This window comes from Anomalospiza imberbis, chromosome 11, assembly GCF_031753505.1.
Source record: "Anomalospiza imberbis isolate Cuckoo-Finch-1a 21T00152 chromosome 11, ASM3175350v1, whole genome shotgun sequence".
NCBI classification, from domain to species: Eukaryota; Metazoa; Chordata; class Aves; order Passeriformes; family Viduidae; genus Anomalospiza; species Anomalospiza imberbis.
In genome coordinates, this window is record NC_089691.1 from 22,242,635 (window position 1) to 22,258,748 (window position 16,114).

Below are 16,114 nucleotides of genomic sequence, written 5' to 3' on the forward strand. Positions count from 1 at the left end.
CAGAGCTGGCTTCAGCTGGTGCACAGCTTTATTTGGGTGACCGGCTGCCAGTGAAGGGATTGCCCCTGTGGCTTGTACGTTGTAGGGGAGCGTGGTGGAGAATTGCAGCTGCACACAGCAAAGCCAAAGCTCAGCTGAAGCCAGGTGCTTTAGCTGCTGCTGCAAGAAGTGCCATGAGTATGTGAATGTGTGTATTTATCAGAAATTGTTTTTTTCTACAGATCCCACAAATCAGTTATGCCTCAACTGCACCAGAGTTGAGCGATGACAGGCGCTATGATTTCTTCTCACGGGTGGTTCCTCCAGATTCCTTCCAAGCACAAGCAATGGTGGACATTGTGAAAGCTTTGGGATGGAATTATGTATCCACTTTGGCATCTGAAGGGAATTATGGAGAAAAAGGAGTCGAGTCCTTCATGCAAATTTCCAGAGAGGCAGGTAGGCAACGCCCGTCCTCCCTCCAGAAAGCGCTGCGGGCCTCGTGAATGTCGTGTTGTGCCAATTGTGATCGTATTTTTCTAGAGCTGATATTTGATTCCGAAGTTGCTCCAGTTCTTTGCAATGCTCTGCAATGGCTCCTGGATGTTGTCATTCCTAAATTGCTCGTGGAGGTTCAGAGAGTGGGAACCGTCAGTGGGTTTTCAGTCGTTTCTGGGGAAAACAGAAATCCTGGAGTTGTACCGAGCTCCTCCTGCTGCACTGGCTGAGGTTTCCTTGTGTTGGCATGGGGAGAAGCCAGATTTGGAAAGGCTGAGCTTTTCTGTCTCCACAGGCTGGAATTCTGCTGTGAGCTCTTACAGCCTGGCTGGTGTCACCGTTGGTGCCAGCTCTCGGGTCCAGCCTGATCTGCGTTGTTTGCTTTGGCATTTCCCTGCCCACTTCTGTGGAGGCAATTCAGAGCCTTTCCCTTGCAGGCTCGGGGGTTGCTGGTGTGGGATGTGGAGCCCCCAGGCCCAGTGGTGTGGGATGAGACATGCCAGACCTTGGGTGTGAGTCCTTGGCAAGCTGATTTGCAATTCAGATTCAGAAGGGTTTGGAAACTCGAGTGTTTGAAGTTGATTCCTGTGCTGGGAAGGAAACAGCAGCAGCAGATGGAATTGGTTATTGGTGATAAATGCAAGGGCTGCCTCCAGAGGCTCTGGTGAGAGAACCCATCAGCATGGGGCCAGGCAAGCGCTGCTGTGCTCCCCAAATGGAACTCTCGGGTGTCCCACCCTGTACCTGCCTGGCATTGCCCAAATAAAGCAGCACAGTGCCCAGCTCAGTGCCAGGGCAGGGCAGGAGCTGCCCTGGAGCAGCTCAGGGGTCCCCATGCCCGGGGCTGGTCCCACAGCACTGGCTCTGCCTGCAGGGACAGGCCCCAGCTGGCTCCCAAAGTGTCCCAAACCGAGGGGTCCCTCCTGGCAGCATCTTCCAGGGAGCAAGCAGGGAAAGTTACTGGGCTGAAAGGAAGGGGCCTTGGAGAGGGGGAGCTGGAATCGTTTCCTTACATTGGTGTCACAGAAGGAACCCACATTTGCATAAATTCTTCTGTTCCTACAAATGCATATTTATGTGGTATTAAAGCAAATGGGTTTGGATTTAATACAGCAGGAAGTGACAAATGCCAGCGCTCACTGGAATTTAAAATTGACTTCATTTGCAAATATCCACTGTTGCAAACTCATACCCGGAATGTGTTCCCAGTGTGAGGGACAGGCTCTGGCTGCAGAAACAGGATCCCATTTTCTGGACCTCGTGCAGAATTACATTTATCCCATGAGCTGTCCATGCAGGCAACACGAAACTCAGCCTCCTGCAGAAAAAGCAAAGCCTGAAGCTGCAGCAGTGGCGTGCTCCCAGCAGCTCTGTGTGCAGGGGGATGTAGGTCATGCCTGGGGGAGGAAGGCACTGACAGGGATGGTGCCTAAAGCTCCTCCTCAGACCCGGGATGGGATAATCTGATCCCCAGCGCTGCTCAGGGCTGTGCTCATCTTCTTGTGCCACGCAGATACAGCTCAGGTGAAGCTCTGATGGGATTTAATACCTGTCAGCAAGTTCCCGGGAGGTTTCAAAGCCTGGGAAGTGCAAGAAAAGGCTGTTGTTGGGAGGTTTAGTGGGGCAGAGCTGACAGGAGATGCAGCTCCTGACCTTCCCTGGGCGGGAGCGGCGCCTTGTCCCCTGACTTTGGGCTGTGAGCTCATCCTCAGGGAGCTCAGACTCCTGGTGTTCATTGGGGAGAGCTGTGCCACTGCCGCCCTGGCAGGAGGATGGGGTCGGGCTCTGCACAGGGAACGGGACAGGAGCCGAGGAAACCTCGAGGTGCCCCAGGGGAGGCTCAGGGTGGGGATTAGTGAAAACCCCTTAGAGAACTGGTGGCCAGCCCTGGCAGGGGCTGTGCCCAGGGCAGTGGGAGTCACCAGCCCTGGAAGGGTCAGGAAAGGGCTGGAGCTGGCACTGGGGGAGCAGAGCTGGGCAGGGGTGGGGGCACAGTCCCTGCCTGGCTCCATAGGAGCAGGCAGATCTGCCAGAGCCCAGGCTGGAGGGAATTCAGCCCAGATCTGAATTTCCCAGCAGGGAGCTGTGGTTGTCAGCTCCTAGAGAGCCGTCTGGCCTCTCACAATCACCTTCCCTTGGCAGAAAGGAAGGTCTGGTCCGTAGGTGCCAGCACATTTCCTGGCTTTGGCCTCCAATCTGTAGCAGGCTCATTATCCTAAAGGCAGTGTTTCATCCAAACTTGTTTCTGATCAGCTGGGATCTTAGGAAATCTGAGGATCAGTAGACAGTGCTTCCCCTGCTTAGTTTTCAAATATGCTTTGGCACATAAAGACTTTGCTTGATCCTCTGAGTTAATAATTCTTCACAAAGTGACTTTTATTATGAGCACTTCAAGCGAGTTTGAATATGTCATTGTGGCAGGAGATGAAGATTTGAAACATGCTCTGCAGTCTGTGGGATTAATAAATTAGGGGAATGGTCTAATTATGGGAAATCTAAAGGACAATTTCAGATTATTAATGAAACTACTGAATACTTGAATTTCAAAGATTAATTAATCTTTGATTTTTTTTTTAAAGATTAATCTGTACCAGAAGGTTAATTGCTATCTGTAAGAAATATATATACTGAAGTCGTTAGCAAAAGACCACTTGAATGCCTCCTAACAGATAAATGAAAGATCTGGAGTGCATTTATTAATGTTCTGCTCTCCCCAAATGGCCCATTTTCACAGCTGAGTGGGGTTTTGCTGCTCTCTCCCTCCTGGGCTGCAGCTGCAGGATGTGTGTCCATCCTCCTCCTCCCTCCCGTGCTGGCCCCGGCAGCTGGCTCTGTGTCTGCCCAGGGCAGGGTGGCCAGAAGGGACAATCTGCGTGCTCAGAGCTCAGCTGGGGACATGCTGAGCCTCGGCAGGGGCTGGGCAGGGCTCTGGGGAAGCTGGCACCCCTCTCTGTGAGCTGGGCACAGGGCTCAGGGCTGGGCAGGGCTCTGGGGAAGCTGGCACCCCTCTCTGCACACAGGGCACAGGGCTCAGGGCTGGGCAGGGCTCTGGGGAAGCTGGCACCCCTCTCTGTGAGCTGGGCACAGGGCTCAGGGCTGGGCAGGGCTCTGGGGAAGCTGGCACCCCTCTCTGTGAGCTGGGCTCAGGGCTCAGGGCTGGGCAGGGCTCTGGGGAAGCTGGCACCCCTCTCTGTGAGCTGGGCACAGGGCTGGGCAGGGCTCTGGGGAAGCTGGCACCCCTCTCTGCACACAGGGCACAGGGCTCAGGGCTGGGCAGGGCTCTGGGGAAGCTGGCACCCCTCTCTGCACACAGGGCACAGGGCTCAGGGCTGGGCAGGGCTCTGGGGAAGCTGGCACCCCTCTCTGCACACAGGGCACAGGGCTCAGGGCTGGGCAGGGCTCTGGGGAAGCTGGCACCCCTCTCTGTGAGCTGGGCACAGGGCTCAGGGCTGGGCAGGGCTCTGGGGAAGCTGGCACCCCTCTCTGCACACAGGGCACAGGGCTCAGGGCTGGGCAGGGCTCTGGGGAAGCTGGCACCCCTCTCTGCACACAGGGCACAGGGCTCAGGGCTGGGCAGGGCTCTGGGGAAGCTGGCACCCCTCTCTGTGAGCTGGGCACAGGGCTCAGGGCTGGGCAGGGCTCTGGGGAAGCTGGCACCCCTCTCTGCACACAGGGCTCAGGGCTGGGCAGGGCTCTGGGGAAGCTGGCACCCCTCTCTGTGAGCTGGGCTCAGGGCTGGGCAGGGCTGCCTGTGGCTGCGGAGGCTCCTGCTGCGGGCTGGAGTGGCAGCGCTGTGCTTGCTCAGAGCCACTGCCACCCTCCGGGGCAGAGCTCAGAGTGGCCTCCAGGCCCCTTCAGCATGGAAGGCACGACCTGTGACACCCCCCTGCTCTCAGGCAGGCAGCCTTGGTGCAGATGTCCCTGCTGGAACTCCTCGGTGCCACGTCCCACAGCTGTCCCTGGCACAGCTGTGCCTGGCACAGCTCACACCAGGGACATCTCCGTGCCTGCAGGAGCTGGGTTTGCTCAGAGACAGAAACTGCAGCCCCCAGCCCCACCCTGCACATGGCTCCCTGCCGTGGCAGCTGGAACAAGATGGTTTAGGGTCCCTTCCAGCCCAAACCACTCTGATGTTCAGCCCCTCCTGCCCTCATAAGCAGAGTTATTTTCCCAGCAGTGCTCCCCAGCAGCATTTCTCAATAGAAGCTTGAATTTATCTTGTTTTTCCCTTTAGCTCTGGTTTGCTACAAACCCCCTGTGTATTCACGCAGGCACCAAGCTGTGTGAGACACCTTGTCCTGGTGTTTATCAAGTGGAGCTGTGCCAGGGAGGTTTGGGCTGGATTTTGGGGAAGGTTCTTCCCCCAGAGGGTGCTGGCACTGCCCAGGGAATGGGCACAGCCCCGAGGCTGCCGGAGCTCCAGGAGCTGCCAGGGATGCCCAGGATGGTATCTGGGGTGTCTGTGCAGGGCCAGGGGCTGGATTTTTATTCCTCTGGATCCCTTCCAGCTCAGGACATTCCATGATTCTGTGTCACTCCCCCAGAATCAGGTGAGCCATTATTTTGCACTACATCACAGCCTGTGCAGTAAATATCACCATCTCCCAATTCATTGGTTTCTTTACAGATTAATGGCCTGCAATTAAGTACTCATTACAGAAGTTCTTTTCTCTGGGTTTGTTATCTCTAGCAAAGGCTTTTTAAACCTTTTTACCCACCAAAAACTGAAAATGCAACAACTCTTCCTAGAGCCTTGCTATTTCCTTTCTCCACTGACCTGTGTTCCTCAGAAGATCTGAATCTTTTGCTGGGGTTTCTGGGGATCTGACTCATGTCCTGAGGCTCCCTGGCCCCCTCAGTGGTGTCAGAGTTCTCAGCCTCACTCAGCCTTGCTGACAGAAGCTGACACTGGTGAAAGCCCAGAGCAGCTCTGTCATCCCCCCGTGACTCACAGAGCACTTCTGGAGGCTCCTGTCGGTCTGTGCTGCTGCCTGCTCTGATCCTGACCCTGCATTTTTGTAACAGAAGTTAATTTTTATGCTGTCTGTTGGGAATCCCTTTAGCACAAATCAGTGCTGGATAACGTGAGAGGGAGATCAGAGCCAGGAGGGAGCTGCACTGCTCTGGCTGCACACCCCAAAGGCAGCGCTGATTCCTAGTGCCAGGCAGAAAATCCTGATGTTTTCCTTTTTGTCTTACATTCTGAGGCTGATGAAAATCTCAGTTTTCCTCTTAAAGCCCTGCTGAAGGGGTTTGGGGCACTCATGGCAAGGAGCAGGCACTGCACAGGGCCCCCCCCAGCAGAAATGAGCAGGAGGATATTGTAAATGCAGGTGAGCCCGGTGGGGAGAAATGCTGATGTGTGACTCCAGTTCAGAGGCTGAATGATTTCTCTATTATAACTATGCTATAACACATTAATATACCATTTAAAGGAGATACTAACACTACAAACCTACTTGTTCTAACTACCATATCCAACTCCTCACAACTCGTGCCCCTCTCTGAGAGCCCAGCCACAGGTGGGTTGGATTGGCCATCAGCTCCAACAATCCTCACCAGAACCCAACCAAGCAATCACCCCAGGGAAACAATTCTCCAAACACATTCCACATGGGAAAACAAGGAGCAGAAATAGAAATCGTTTTCTCTTTCTTCCCTCTGTGCTCCTCTATGAAATATCCTGGGAGAGAGAGAGAATGTGCCTGCCACAGGAGGGGCCAGAGTGGTGGGCAGAGCTTGCTCTGGCTGTGCTGGTGAAGCCCAGAGTGGGTCTGTGTTTGCACAGTGTGGCTGCTGCTCCCTGACCCCTGATCTTCTGTTTGCTCCTGTGGCAGCAAACAGAGCCCAGCTGGGAACAGCCCCCGTGGGGTGACCTGGGCTGGGGTCGTGCTGGGAGAGGGTGGGGTGAGCTCTGGGAGGGTGGGGTGAGCTGTTGGGGCTGCCCAGGGCAGCAGTGAGGATGGGGTGAGCTCTGGCAGGGTGGGGTGAGCTGTTGGGGCTGCCCCGGGCAGCAGTGAGGATGGGGTGAGCTGTTGGGGCTGCCCAGGGCAGCAGTGGAGGATGGGGTGAGCTGTTGGGGCTGCCCAGGGCAGCAGTGAGGATGGGGTGAGCTCTAGGAGGATGGGGTGAGCTGTTGGGGCTGCCCCAGGCAGCAGTGAGGATGGGGTGAGCTGTTGGGGCTGCCCAGGGCAGCAGTGAGGATGGGGTGAGCTGTTGGGGCTGCCCAGGGCAGCAGTGAGGATGGGGTGAGCTGTTGGGGCTGCCCCAGGCAGCAGTGAGGATGGGGTGAGCTCTAGGAGGATGGGGTGAGCTGTTGGGGCTGCCCAGGGCAGCAGTGAGGATGGGGTGAGCTCTGGGAGGGTGGGGTGAGCTGCTGGGGCTGCCCAGGGCAGCAGTGAGGATGGGGTGAGCTCTGGGAGGATGGGGTGAGCTGTTGGGGCTGCCCAGGGCAGCAGGCTGGGCTCAGCATCTCCCGCTGCAGCCCCTCAGGCAGGGCACACGTGGCTGCGAGCTCGGCTTTGAAGGGCAGCCTCAGCAAAGCAGACCTGTGGGGTCTGGGCTCTTTGGAGGGCCACAGACCCCGGGCTGCTCATGAGTGCGAGTGCAGAGGACAGGTGGAGGTCTGCCAGGGAATTCCTGGTCCTGCAGACCCCTCCTGGGGAGCTCAGTGTTGTCCCTCTGTCTTTGGCTGTGTCCAGTCATTCAGCTTTTCTGGGAGTAGCCTTTACTCATTCTCTTGGAAGCCTGTTTTCTGGATCAAATACAGCAAAAACAAATGGATAAACCACTCATAAAATCGAGTAATTTATATCCAAGCACTTCAAGTGTTTTCCATTTTCCTTCCCACTTTTCCCAAGTACTCAGGCACGTGTCCTTTCAGTGTGCAGTGATGTTAAATTGCAACATTATGAAATCTATTGTTCTCCCTCCTGTTGTCAAATAACAAATGTTTTGGCATTTCAGAAAAAAACAGCCAGGAGAGATTGCTGTCAGAGTTTGAAGTGACTCGTGTGGTGTGCTGCAGTCTGGCAGGGTTAATGAGATTTCCTGTTAATTGGAGCTGAGCTGGGAGAAGATGCCCTGGCCTTGGTCCTCGGGAGTGGCTGGGGTTGCATTGAGAGCTTGGAGGAATTTCTGAGAGCAGGAAAGCAAAATCTGTCCCTGTGAGTGCTCAGAGCTGCTGTGGCTCTTTTTTGGGCTCTTCTGTCCTCCTGCGTGAGCTCTCCCCGCTGCTCCCTGGGGAGTGTTACTGGAGAGCTGGACCAGGCTGCTGCTCCCTCAGACCATCAGCCACTTCAGTGGTAAAGATCTGCCTTTTTATGGCACGCACTGACCTCGTGGAGATTGCATCTCAAGGACAGAATGAAATTGAAATAGGCACGTGGTAGGCACATTCTCTCTCTCAGGATTTTTTTGTAGAGGTGCACAGAGGACAGAAAGAGAAAACAATTTCTATTTCTGCTCCTTGTTTTCCCATGTGGAATGTGTTTGGGGAATTGTTTCCCTGGGGTGATTGCTTGGTTGGGTTCTGGTGAGGATTGTTGGAGCTGATGGCCAATCCAACCCACCTGTGGCTGGGCTCTCAGAGAGGGGCACGAGTTGTGAGGAGTTAGATATGGTAGGTAGAACAAGTAGGTTTGTAGTGTTAGTATCTCCTTTAAATGGTATATTAATGGATTATAGCATAGTTATAATAGAGAAATCATTCATCCTTCTGAGCTGCAGTCACACATCTCACACATCAGCATTTCTCCCCACCGGGTTCTCCTGCATTTACAAGGTAGGCAGTTCTTGCTGCTGAACAAACAAGGGCAGCGTGCTCCCAGGACGTCCCCCAGCCTCAGTGAGCCATGGCTGTGGGAGATGTGGGGTGCCTCAGCTGCAGGGAGGGCACCTGTGGAGCCCTGGGTGACACAAAGCAGGGAGAGGCACTGCAGGTCCTGATTTCCCCGGGGAGGCTCCTGCTCCTGCAGGGTGCAGAGGGAAGGTGCTCCTTGCTGTTCTTCGTTCCAATCCAGCTGTTCCCGTTTGCTTTGGGCAGCATTTCTGCATCTCCAGGGCAGGGCTGCCCGTGGCAGGCACGGGAGCAGGGCTGTTTGTGCTGTGGGGAAGGATGGGCACTGGGGACAACTGGAGATGTTGAGGAAAGGGATACCAAGTTTGTTAATGGACGTTAGGAAGCTTGAGGAGAAAACCCCCTTGAAGTGCAGAGGCTGCTGCTCTGGGGAGGAGCAGGGGGAAAGGAGAGAGCTGGGGCTAGAGAACAATAAAAGGAACACGTCTGTGGAAAGAGCAAGGGAAGAATGGGGCTGAGGAGAGGGAGGATGAAAAGCTGCAGAACAAAGGTAGATACCGGTGCCTGGGTTTGCAAAGACTGAGCCATGGCTGGGAAAAAATATCCACGAGTAAGGAAGCTTTGCCAGAGAGTGAGTGGGCTGGAAAATCACATTTAATCAAACCCCCCCCCCCCCGATTTCAGGAGCAGAATTGACTTTGATTGTGAAAACTTAAAACTTCTAGAAGATAAGGCAGGAATTCTTATTCTCAAAAGTCTCTCTTTTGTGCCGAGGGCAGGGAAACCAGGCTTCCTAGAGGTTTGTCCCTGAGCCTTTGCTCCTCAGCTGCTCTTCCCTGCCTCCCAGCCTGCCCAGAGGCTGGGACATGAGGACAGAGGGACACGTGGAGCCCGTGGATCCTGAGAATCCCAGCTCACCGCTGGTGCCTCTCCCCAGCTTGCCAGCTCTCCTGCAGGAACCCGTGCGTTCCATAAAAACCTGCTGCAGAGGAAGGCCCTGCTGCCACTTTGGCTTTCCCCCGGCAAACAGAAGTGCTGTGATTCCACGAGGCCTTCCCAGGGGATGTCTGTGAGCAGAGCAGGATGGATTTGTCAGGACTGAGCCCGGGAGCAGCTCTAAGTGTGGAGGGCAGCAGATAATGGGGTGCAGGCAGTGATTCCCATTGCTGTCACCGAGGTCCTGTGTCCCGGGAGGAGACAGGGAATACTGCCTCACTTTGTGCCTCCATACTTCACAGGGCTTTCCCTTTGTGCAGGGAACGGCTCTCCCAGCCCCGGGGAAGTAGCAGCACATAAATAATTCCGAGATGCCTCTTCCATCACACCCTCCCCTGCCTCCTTCATCGCTCGCCCTTCCTCAGACAGTGAGGATGACAAACACCCCAGCCCCTCCACACTCCTGGGAGATGCTGTTCATGCACTCCTGCTGATCTCCTGGGCAGCCAGAAGCACTCCCTGGTGTGACCCCAAAGGTGCCTGAGCCTTCCTCGTGCAGGGGGAAAAGTTCAGTGCCAGGAGAAAATCCATCTGTTCCCACTTGCAGAGTGCTGGCAGGGAGGCCCTGGGGACCCGTGGGGTTTTCGGTCCTCCCTGCTTGTTCTGAGGAGAGGCATTTGTCAAGGCAGTGTTGGAAACTCTGTCTGCTGGGCTCTGTTACCTGAGCTGGAAACGGGAGCTGCCCACAGCATTCGGAGGGGTTTGTTCTCAGAGCCAGGAGGCTGGGAGGTGAACAGGGGATGGATGTTCAGCAGCTGGGATTGCAGGCTGGGCTGCTCCTCTTCCCTTCAGCGGTTCCAGATCTGCATCTGTTCAGTCTCAGAGGAGTCCCGTGGTGGAGGCTTCCAGCATTATTTTAACGTGTTTGAGCGCAAAGCTGAGGGCTGCTGGCAGTGCCCTCCCTGTCTCTGGGCAGGGCTGTGCAGTGTTTGGTGGATCATGGGGCTCTCAGGAGTCCCTGCTCAGAGCTGTTAACACCACAAAGTGGGTAAAAAAGCAAATTACTGGGTTATGATGAGACAAAGTCTCTGCATGCGTTCTGTTGTGTAGACCCAAAGATGGAACAGGTTTGTTTTCAGTCTTGGAAATGCAGCTCAGGCAGGAGCTGCTGCTGCTGCTGGGTGGCCTGGGGCTCTGGGCAGCAGCACATCCTGCTGCTCACCCTGCTCTGGGACAGGGGACACTGGGAACACAGAAAGCTGAAATGTTCCAGAGAGCTTTCTGAGCACAGGAATTCTCTTCAAGCATTATTTAAAACACTCTGTAGTTTAATTCCCTGGGTGTATTTTGTTTCTCTCCTTAATCCACAATGTCTAATCAGCCCTTTCACTGTCCCTCGGTTTCTATCAGTATTTTGTTCCTTTTACAGCCCAATACTTTCCCTGAGATGGCTTGGTTCCCTTTCCCTTCTCTCTCCTCACAGGTGTGCCTGTGCTGTCCTTTGGTCCCACTCCTGTCCTGCCTGTTGGGAGCAGGCAGGGACAAACCCAGGAGCTCTCCAGACGTGGCTGTTCTCAGTTATTGTTTGTAAGGGCTTGCCTTCCTCCAGGCTGTTGGGCTGTGCTGCTCAGAGCTCTCCAGGAGAGCTGTGCTCCTGTGGCAGCAGCCCAGGGACTCGAGCTGGCTGAGCTTGCAGTGCTCTGAGCCCAAACACAGCAGCTTTTGTGCTTAAAAACCTGAAGGATTTCACATAAATGCTCATGTTTTAAGAAGAGCAGGGTGCAGATGTAGAGCAGCAGGGAGCTCTTTCTGACAGCTCTTCATTGATGTTTCATTGCTGTTTATATATTTCTTTTAAAGCCAATTTTATGTCCAGGCAAAAGCAAGTCTAGACAGATTGTCTAAAAACTTTTATTGGCTAATTAAGATTATACTGCTGGTATATCACTGCTGGATAGCAGGGGCTCTGCTTAAGGAATGGCCTTTCTTTTTTGCAGCATGTGCCTTTTGCCAAGTTTTCTATTATTCCTTGGGAGGGCTTTTTTCATATCTGTTTCAATGTCAAAAGCAAATGCCACTTGAAGTCTCATGTTTGGACACCTGAGCCTGGATCAAGGAACCAGAGCACCTTGATTTTTTAATTTTTTTTCCCCAGAGCACGGAGCATTTGTGGCTTCTGTTCAAGCTGCCTGGAGCTGCAGCTCTGTGCACGCAGGGAAATCAGTGCAGCCTCTCAGAGCTGTGGCTGAGCTGGGGCAGGTGGGAGAGGGTGGCCCTGGGCCAGCAGCTCTGGTGCCACGCTGCAGTGCCCAGGGACCAGGAGTGCTGCCAGGTGATGTGTCTGCTGGGTGAGGAGCACAGCCCTGGCCTGGGCCAGCTGGGCTAGCCAAAGCAGCATTTGTCTGGAGCATGGGGTGAGCCAGGTGGCTTTGGACACTTTGGTGTCCAGAGTGGTTCTGTTTGCAGCTCATCAGGAAGGTTTGGGTTGGGAGGACCTTAAATCCCATCAGTGCCACCCCTGCCATGGCAGGGACACCTCCCACTGCCCCAGGCTGCTCCAGCCTGGCCCTGGGCACTGCCAGGATCCAGGGGCAGCCCCAGCTGCTCTGGGCACCTGTGCCAGGGCCAGCTCAAACTGGGTGATCAGGACAGTCCTGCTTACCCCGAGCCAGGAGGAATTGCAGCTTGGATATTCCCAGCCTGGAATTTTTGCCTCTTCAGGATCCCCGTTCCAGTCCGTTCCTTGTGCTGCTGTTCTCAGGAAGGCCCAGCTCCTTCAGGACAGCCAGAGCTGACCTCCGAGTGCTGTAATCAAAGAACTTTTCTTTATTAGCGTCAGGAGGGAAGGCAGGGGGGCAGCCTCACAATATCACAACCGAAGTCTGTATGCCCAAACTTTTCCTTGAAACAAACATTTCCTTTGGAAAAGCTCTGCAGGAGCTCTGAGGAAGCCCAGCCCCTCTCCAGTCCCTTCACACACAGCTGCCCTACAGTGCCCTGCTCTGTAGGACACCCTAAAAGAGCAATTAGCCCTTTGGAGGGATTTGCAAAGACGCCTTGGTCTCGTGCCTCTGGAGGCTCTGCCAATGCTGCTGCAGTGCACGGGGCTCTTTGATGCAGTGTTTTCCCTCAGACTTCTCCAAGAACAAATGCAAGAGCCAGGGTTCCAGAGCAATCAACCCAGCAAATCACAGCCCTGCTTGCTGAGGGCTTCCCAACTCGTTAAAAACACCATCTCTTTTTAAAGCCTCACTGTGCTCTGTCCCTGCTTCCCTCCCCTTCCTGCCCTTGCCTTCGAGATCCTGAGGGAAGGGCAGCAGGAACTCTGCTGCCCGAGGAAATCCTTCACTTCACCTCACGACAGACACCTCTGCTCCCTCCTCATCATCTCCTCAGCTTTCCCAGGTGCCCCTGCATCCCTGGCAGTGCCCAAGGCCAGGCTGGACAGGGCTTGGAGCAGCCTGGGGCAGTGGGAGGTGGCCCTGCCATGGCAGGGGTGGCACTGGATGGGATTTAGGGTCCTTCCAGTCCAAACCAGTCTGGGATTTCAGTGCCAAACGGGGAAAAGCACTGGCACTCCCAAGATTTAAAAAAATCCCCAAGAAAACCCAACACAGAAAAACCTGGTTGCTTGCAGGAATATTCACGGCTGGGCAGGGACCCCGTGGGCAGCAGTTGGCACCTCCTGCACGGGGACTGTGCCAGGGTGGCACTGGCACCTCCCTGCAGAGCCTCGGAGCTGGATTTACACCTTATTCCTGCTGAGGGGAGCCCTGGGTGCTGAGGAGGTTCTGTCAGGGTGGGAGCAGAGCGTGTCCCTGGGAGATGCAACGGCTGAGCCCAGGGGTTATCATCGCTCTGATTTCCAGTGGGATTTATCCGATTCTGTGTTAATAATCTCTGATTGCTGAGCGTTCCCCAGCCCTGCAGTGAGCCCAGAGCTGCAGCCACAGTCACACATGCAGCTTCTCCCTGCTTCCAGCCCCGTGCTGCACATCAGCAGTGAGATCACTCCGTGTCTGCAGTCGCTGTTCAGTTTCCTCAGCAGTCTCAGCAACCTCCCCAGCATGAGAAGTAAAGCACTTTCTTTTTATGGTTCTTCAGACTCCAGCAGGTCTCCAAGCAGAGCCTGTGCAGTTCTGTCAGCTTCAGGCGGCCTTTCCCCAAGCAGAATGCTATTGATTCAACTCTGACGACATCTCTGACTTAGAAAGGAGCCGAGAATCATAAACGTCAAAGATGGCAAAGATCTAATTTGGATGTCATTAGTGCTTAAGCTGCTCTTCTCTTCAGTGGGTGGATGTGCACAGGTGTATCAGCAGCTGGCTGTGAATGCAGGATTTTTCCTGTAGCAACAAATGGGTGGAAGTGTCTGGTGCTGAGAGCTGATGTGCAGATCTGTCCTCTGCTCAGCCAAGCAGTTGTGTCAGGAATTGATCTCAGCCACGGGGAGCTCTCTCTCTCTCTCTGTTCCAACCAGGCAGTCCATGGAAATTGTGTTGCTTGTGATGGCAAATCCATGTGGGAAAAATCCTCTCCCAGCTCAGCTCTCGCTTCCAGGGCTAGCAATAGGCTGAGTCCAGGGGCTGCAGGTGGGGACTGAGCTGCCCGAGGGCAGGGGGCTGCCTGGGGCTCCCCACAATGGATTTGGGGCTGCCTGGGGCTCCCCACAATGGATTTGGGGCTGCCTGGGGCTCCCCAGCACAGATTGGGGGCTGCCTGGGGCTCCCCAGCACAGATCTGGGGCTGCTGGGGCTCCCCACAGTGGATTTGGGGCTGCCTGGGGCTCCCCACGATGGACTGGGGGCTGCTGGGGCTCCCCACAATGGATCTGGGGCTGCCTGGGACTCCCAACGATTTAATGACTTTTTCCTTTGCCGTGTGATCAGCCCTGCTTTGACCATTGCAGGGCACTGGGTGCAAACCCAAATGACCCCACAGGATCTGGCGCTGGAGATGGGGTGGGCCATTCCTGGGGGATGTCAGGGTGGCTGTGGATGTCTTGTCACGTCATTCATGAGAATGTTTCCTAGGAAGACGAGGAATGGGAGAATTGTTGCAAACAGTGGTGCTTGTGTGCTGGTGTCCTGTGTGTGGAGAGGAGCTGTGCTGGAATTACTCAGCACTGGACAAGCCCCAAGGCTGCTGCTGGAGATGTGGAATCCTCCCCAGAGACACCAGTGTGTTGAGAGAGCACATTGCAGTGAAACTTGATTACAGACAGCAGCTCAGTATTTCTGATAAAATCATCCATCTAATTCTTCTCTAATTTTTCTATTCTTCATTCACCATTACAACCATCCCACATTGCTTTCAGGCTGGTGCTGAGGCTGTGGAGGCTGATTAAATTGCAAGGCAGACTTTTAAATGAAAGGATCCATATCTAGCTCCACTCATTATCAGCTCCAAGAAATTAAATCTACCCTCAGCGATTTACTCTAACGCAAATCCAGCAGGCCCTGGGAAGACAAAGGGCAGGCTGGCCGTGCAGCTGCAGATGAGGAGGAGGCAGACGAAGGCCAGAGCTGCCAGCCCGGCCCCAGCTCTCCGTGCAGCTCTGGCAGCAGGCTGGGCTGGCAGCGCTGGTGCTGCAGCCGTGCGGGGCAGTTGCAATCCCAGGGAGCAGATCTTACTGCGTTGCCTTGACTTTTAAAAGTGTTAGGTTTTCTTTTTCAATACTGTTCATTTTCTGTTTTTCTTTTTTCTTTTTTTAACGAAAAAACGGGTGAGATGTTGCTGTGATTTTTAGAAGTGTTTTCTTTTATAGTTACTTTAAAAGTTTTTAAATAACTATAAAAAAAAACCACTTTCAAAAATCAAAACAACATTTCTGTGTGGTAAAGGATCACTGAAAATGTTTTTTTAAAGGGCAGCTGTCCCAGCTCCTGCTTGGTTCTGCTTGGTAGGAGTTGTCCAGCAGGTACCTGGGCTTGCTCCCCGGTGACCCAGGGGTGGTCACTGGGCTCCCCGGTGACACCGGGGTGGTCACAGGGCTCCCCGGTGACCCAGGGGTGGTCACTGGGCTCCCCGGTGACACAGGGCTCTGTGGTGTGACCCAGGGGTGGTCACTGGGCTCCCCGGTGACCCAGGGGTGGTCACTGGGCTCCCCGGTGACCCAGGGGTGGTCACAGGGCTCCCCGGTGACCCAGGGGTGGTCACTGGGCTCCCCGGTGACCCAGGGGTGGTCACTGGGCTCCCCGGTGACACCGGGGTGGTCACTGGGCTCTGTGGTGACCCAGGGGTGGTCACAGGGCTCCCCGGTGACCCAGGGGTGGTCACAGGGCTCCCCGGTGACCCAGGGGTGGTCACAGGGCTCCCCGGTGACCCAGGGGTGGTCACTGGGCCAGGCTGGCAGGGACAGAGCCCTGGCTGCAGCTGGCCAGGGGTTGGGTCAGCCCAGGGCTCTGCCGTGGCTGCTGGGCAGCACTCCCAGGCTGACTGAGCCCGCAGAGCAGAGCAGCTTTCCCCCATGGGTTGAGCCTCCTTGAGGACAGCGTGCGAGCGATGCAGGTGTGGTGCAGGATCAGGTTCCGGGTGTTCCCGTGGCTCTGGGCTGTGCTGGCAGCGGCTGCAGGGTCTGCCTTTGCCTGGAGCACTGCAGGGACCGTGCCCACGCCCAGCCGCGCTGTGCCCAGCCCTGCCAGGGCAGACCTGCTGCTCCTGGCCCTGCGCTCCACACGGCTGCTTAGATAGCATTTCCTTTTGGGATTTAAGTTTCACTTAGCCCTAATTCACACCTGTGTAAAAAGTACATCGTTTTTCCTGTAAGTTCATTTTTCAGGCAAACGGGATGTGAGCGTGGAACTTCATCTTGCCTCAGTGTGTGTTGATGGGAAAAGCTCAGCTTTGCTCTGGCTGCTCTGGAATTTTAAATGAGCCTTATGGAAAACCCAAGGCAGGAGA

The 16,114-nt window shown here is 54.9% G+C and overlaps 1 protein-coding gene across 3 annotated transcripts in view; it reads left to right on the forward strand.

Annotated features, from left to right (window-relative positions):
- GRM7 (glutamate metabotropic receptor 7) overlaps positions 1-16,114 on the forward strand; it is a 217,072-nt gene that overhangs the window by 81,848 nt on the left and 119,110 nt on the right. For all 3 annotated transcript variants that reach the window (XM_068202387.1, XM_068202385.1, XM_068202386.1), the window contains exon 2: positions 222-438. In XM_068202387.1, coding sequence (XP_068058488.1) covers positions 222-438 — 217 coding nt within the window. The remainder of the gene's footprint in view (positions 1-221; positions 439-16,114) is intronic.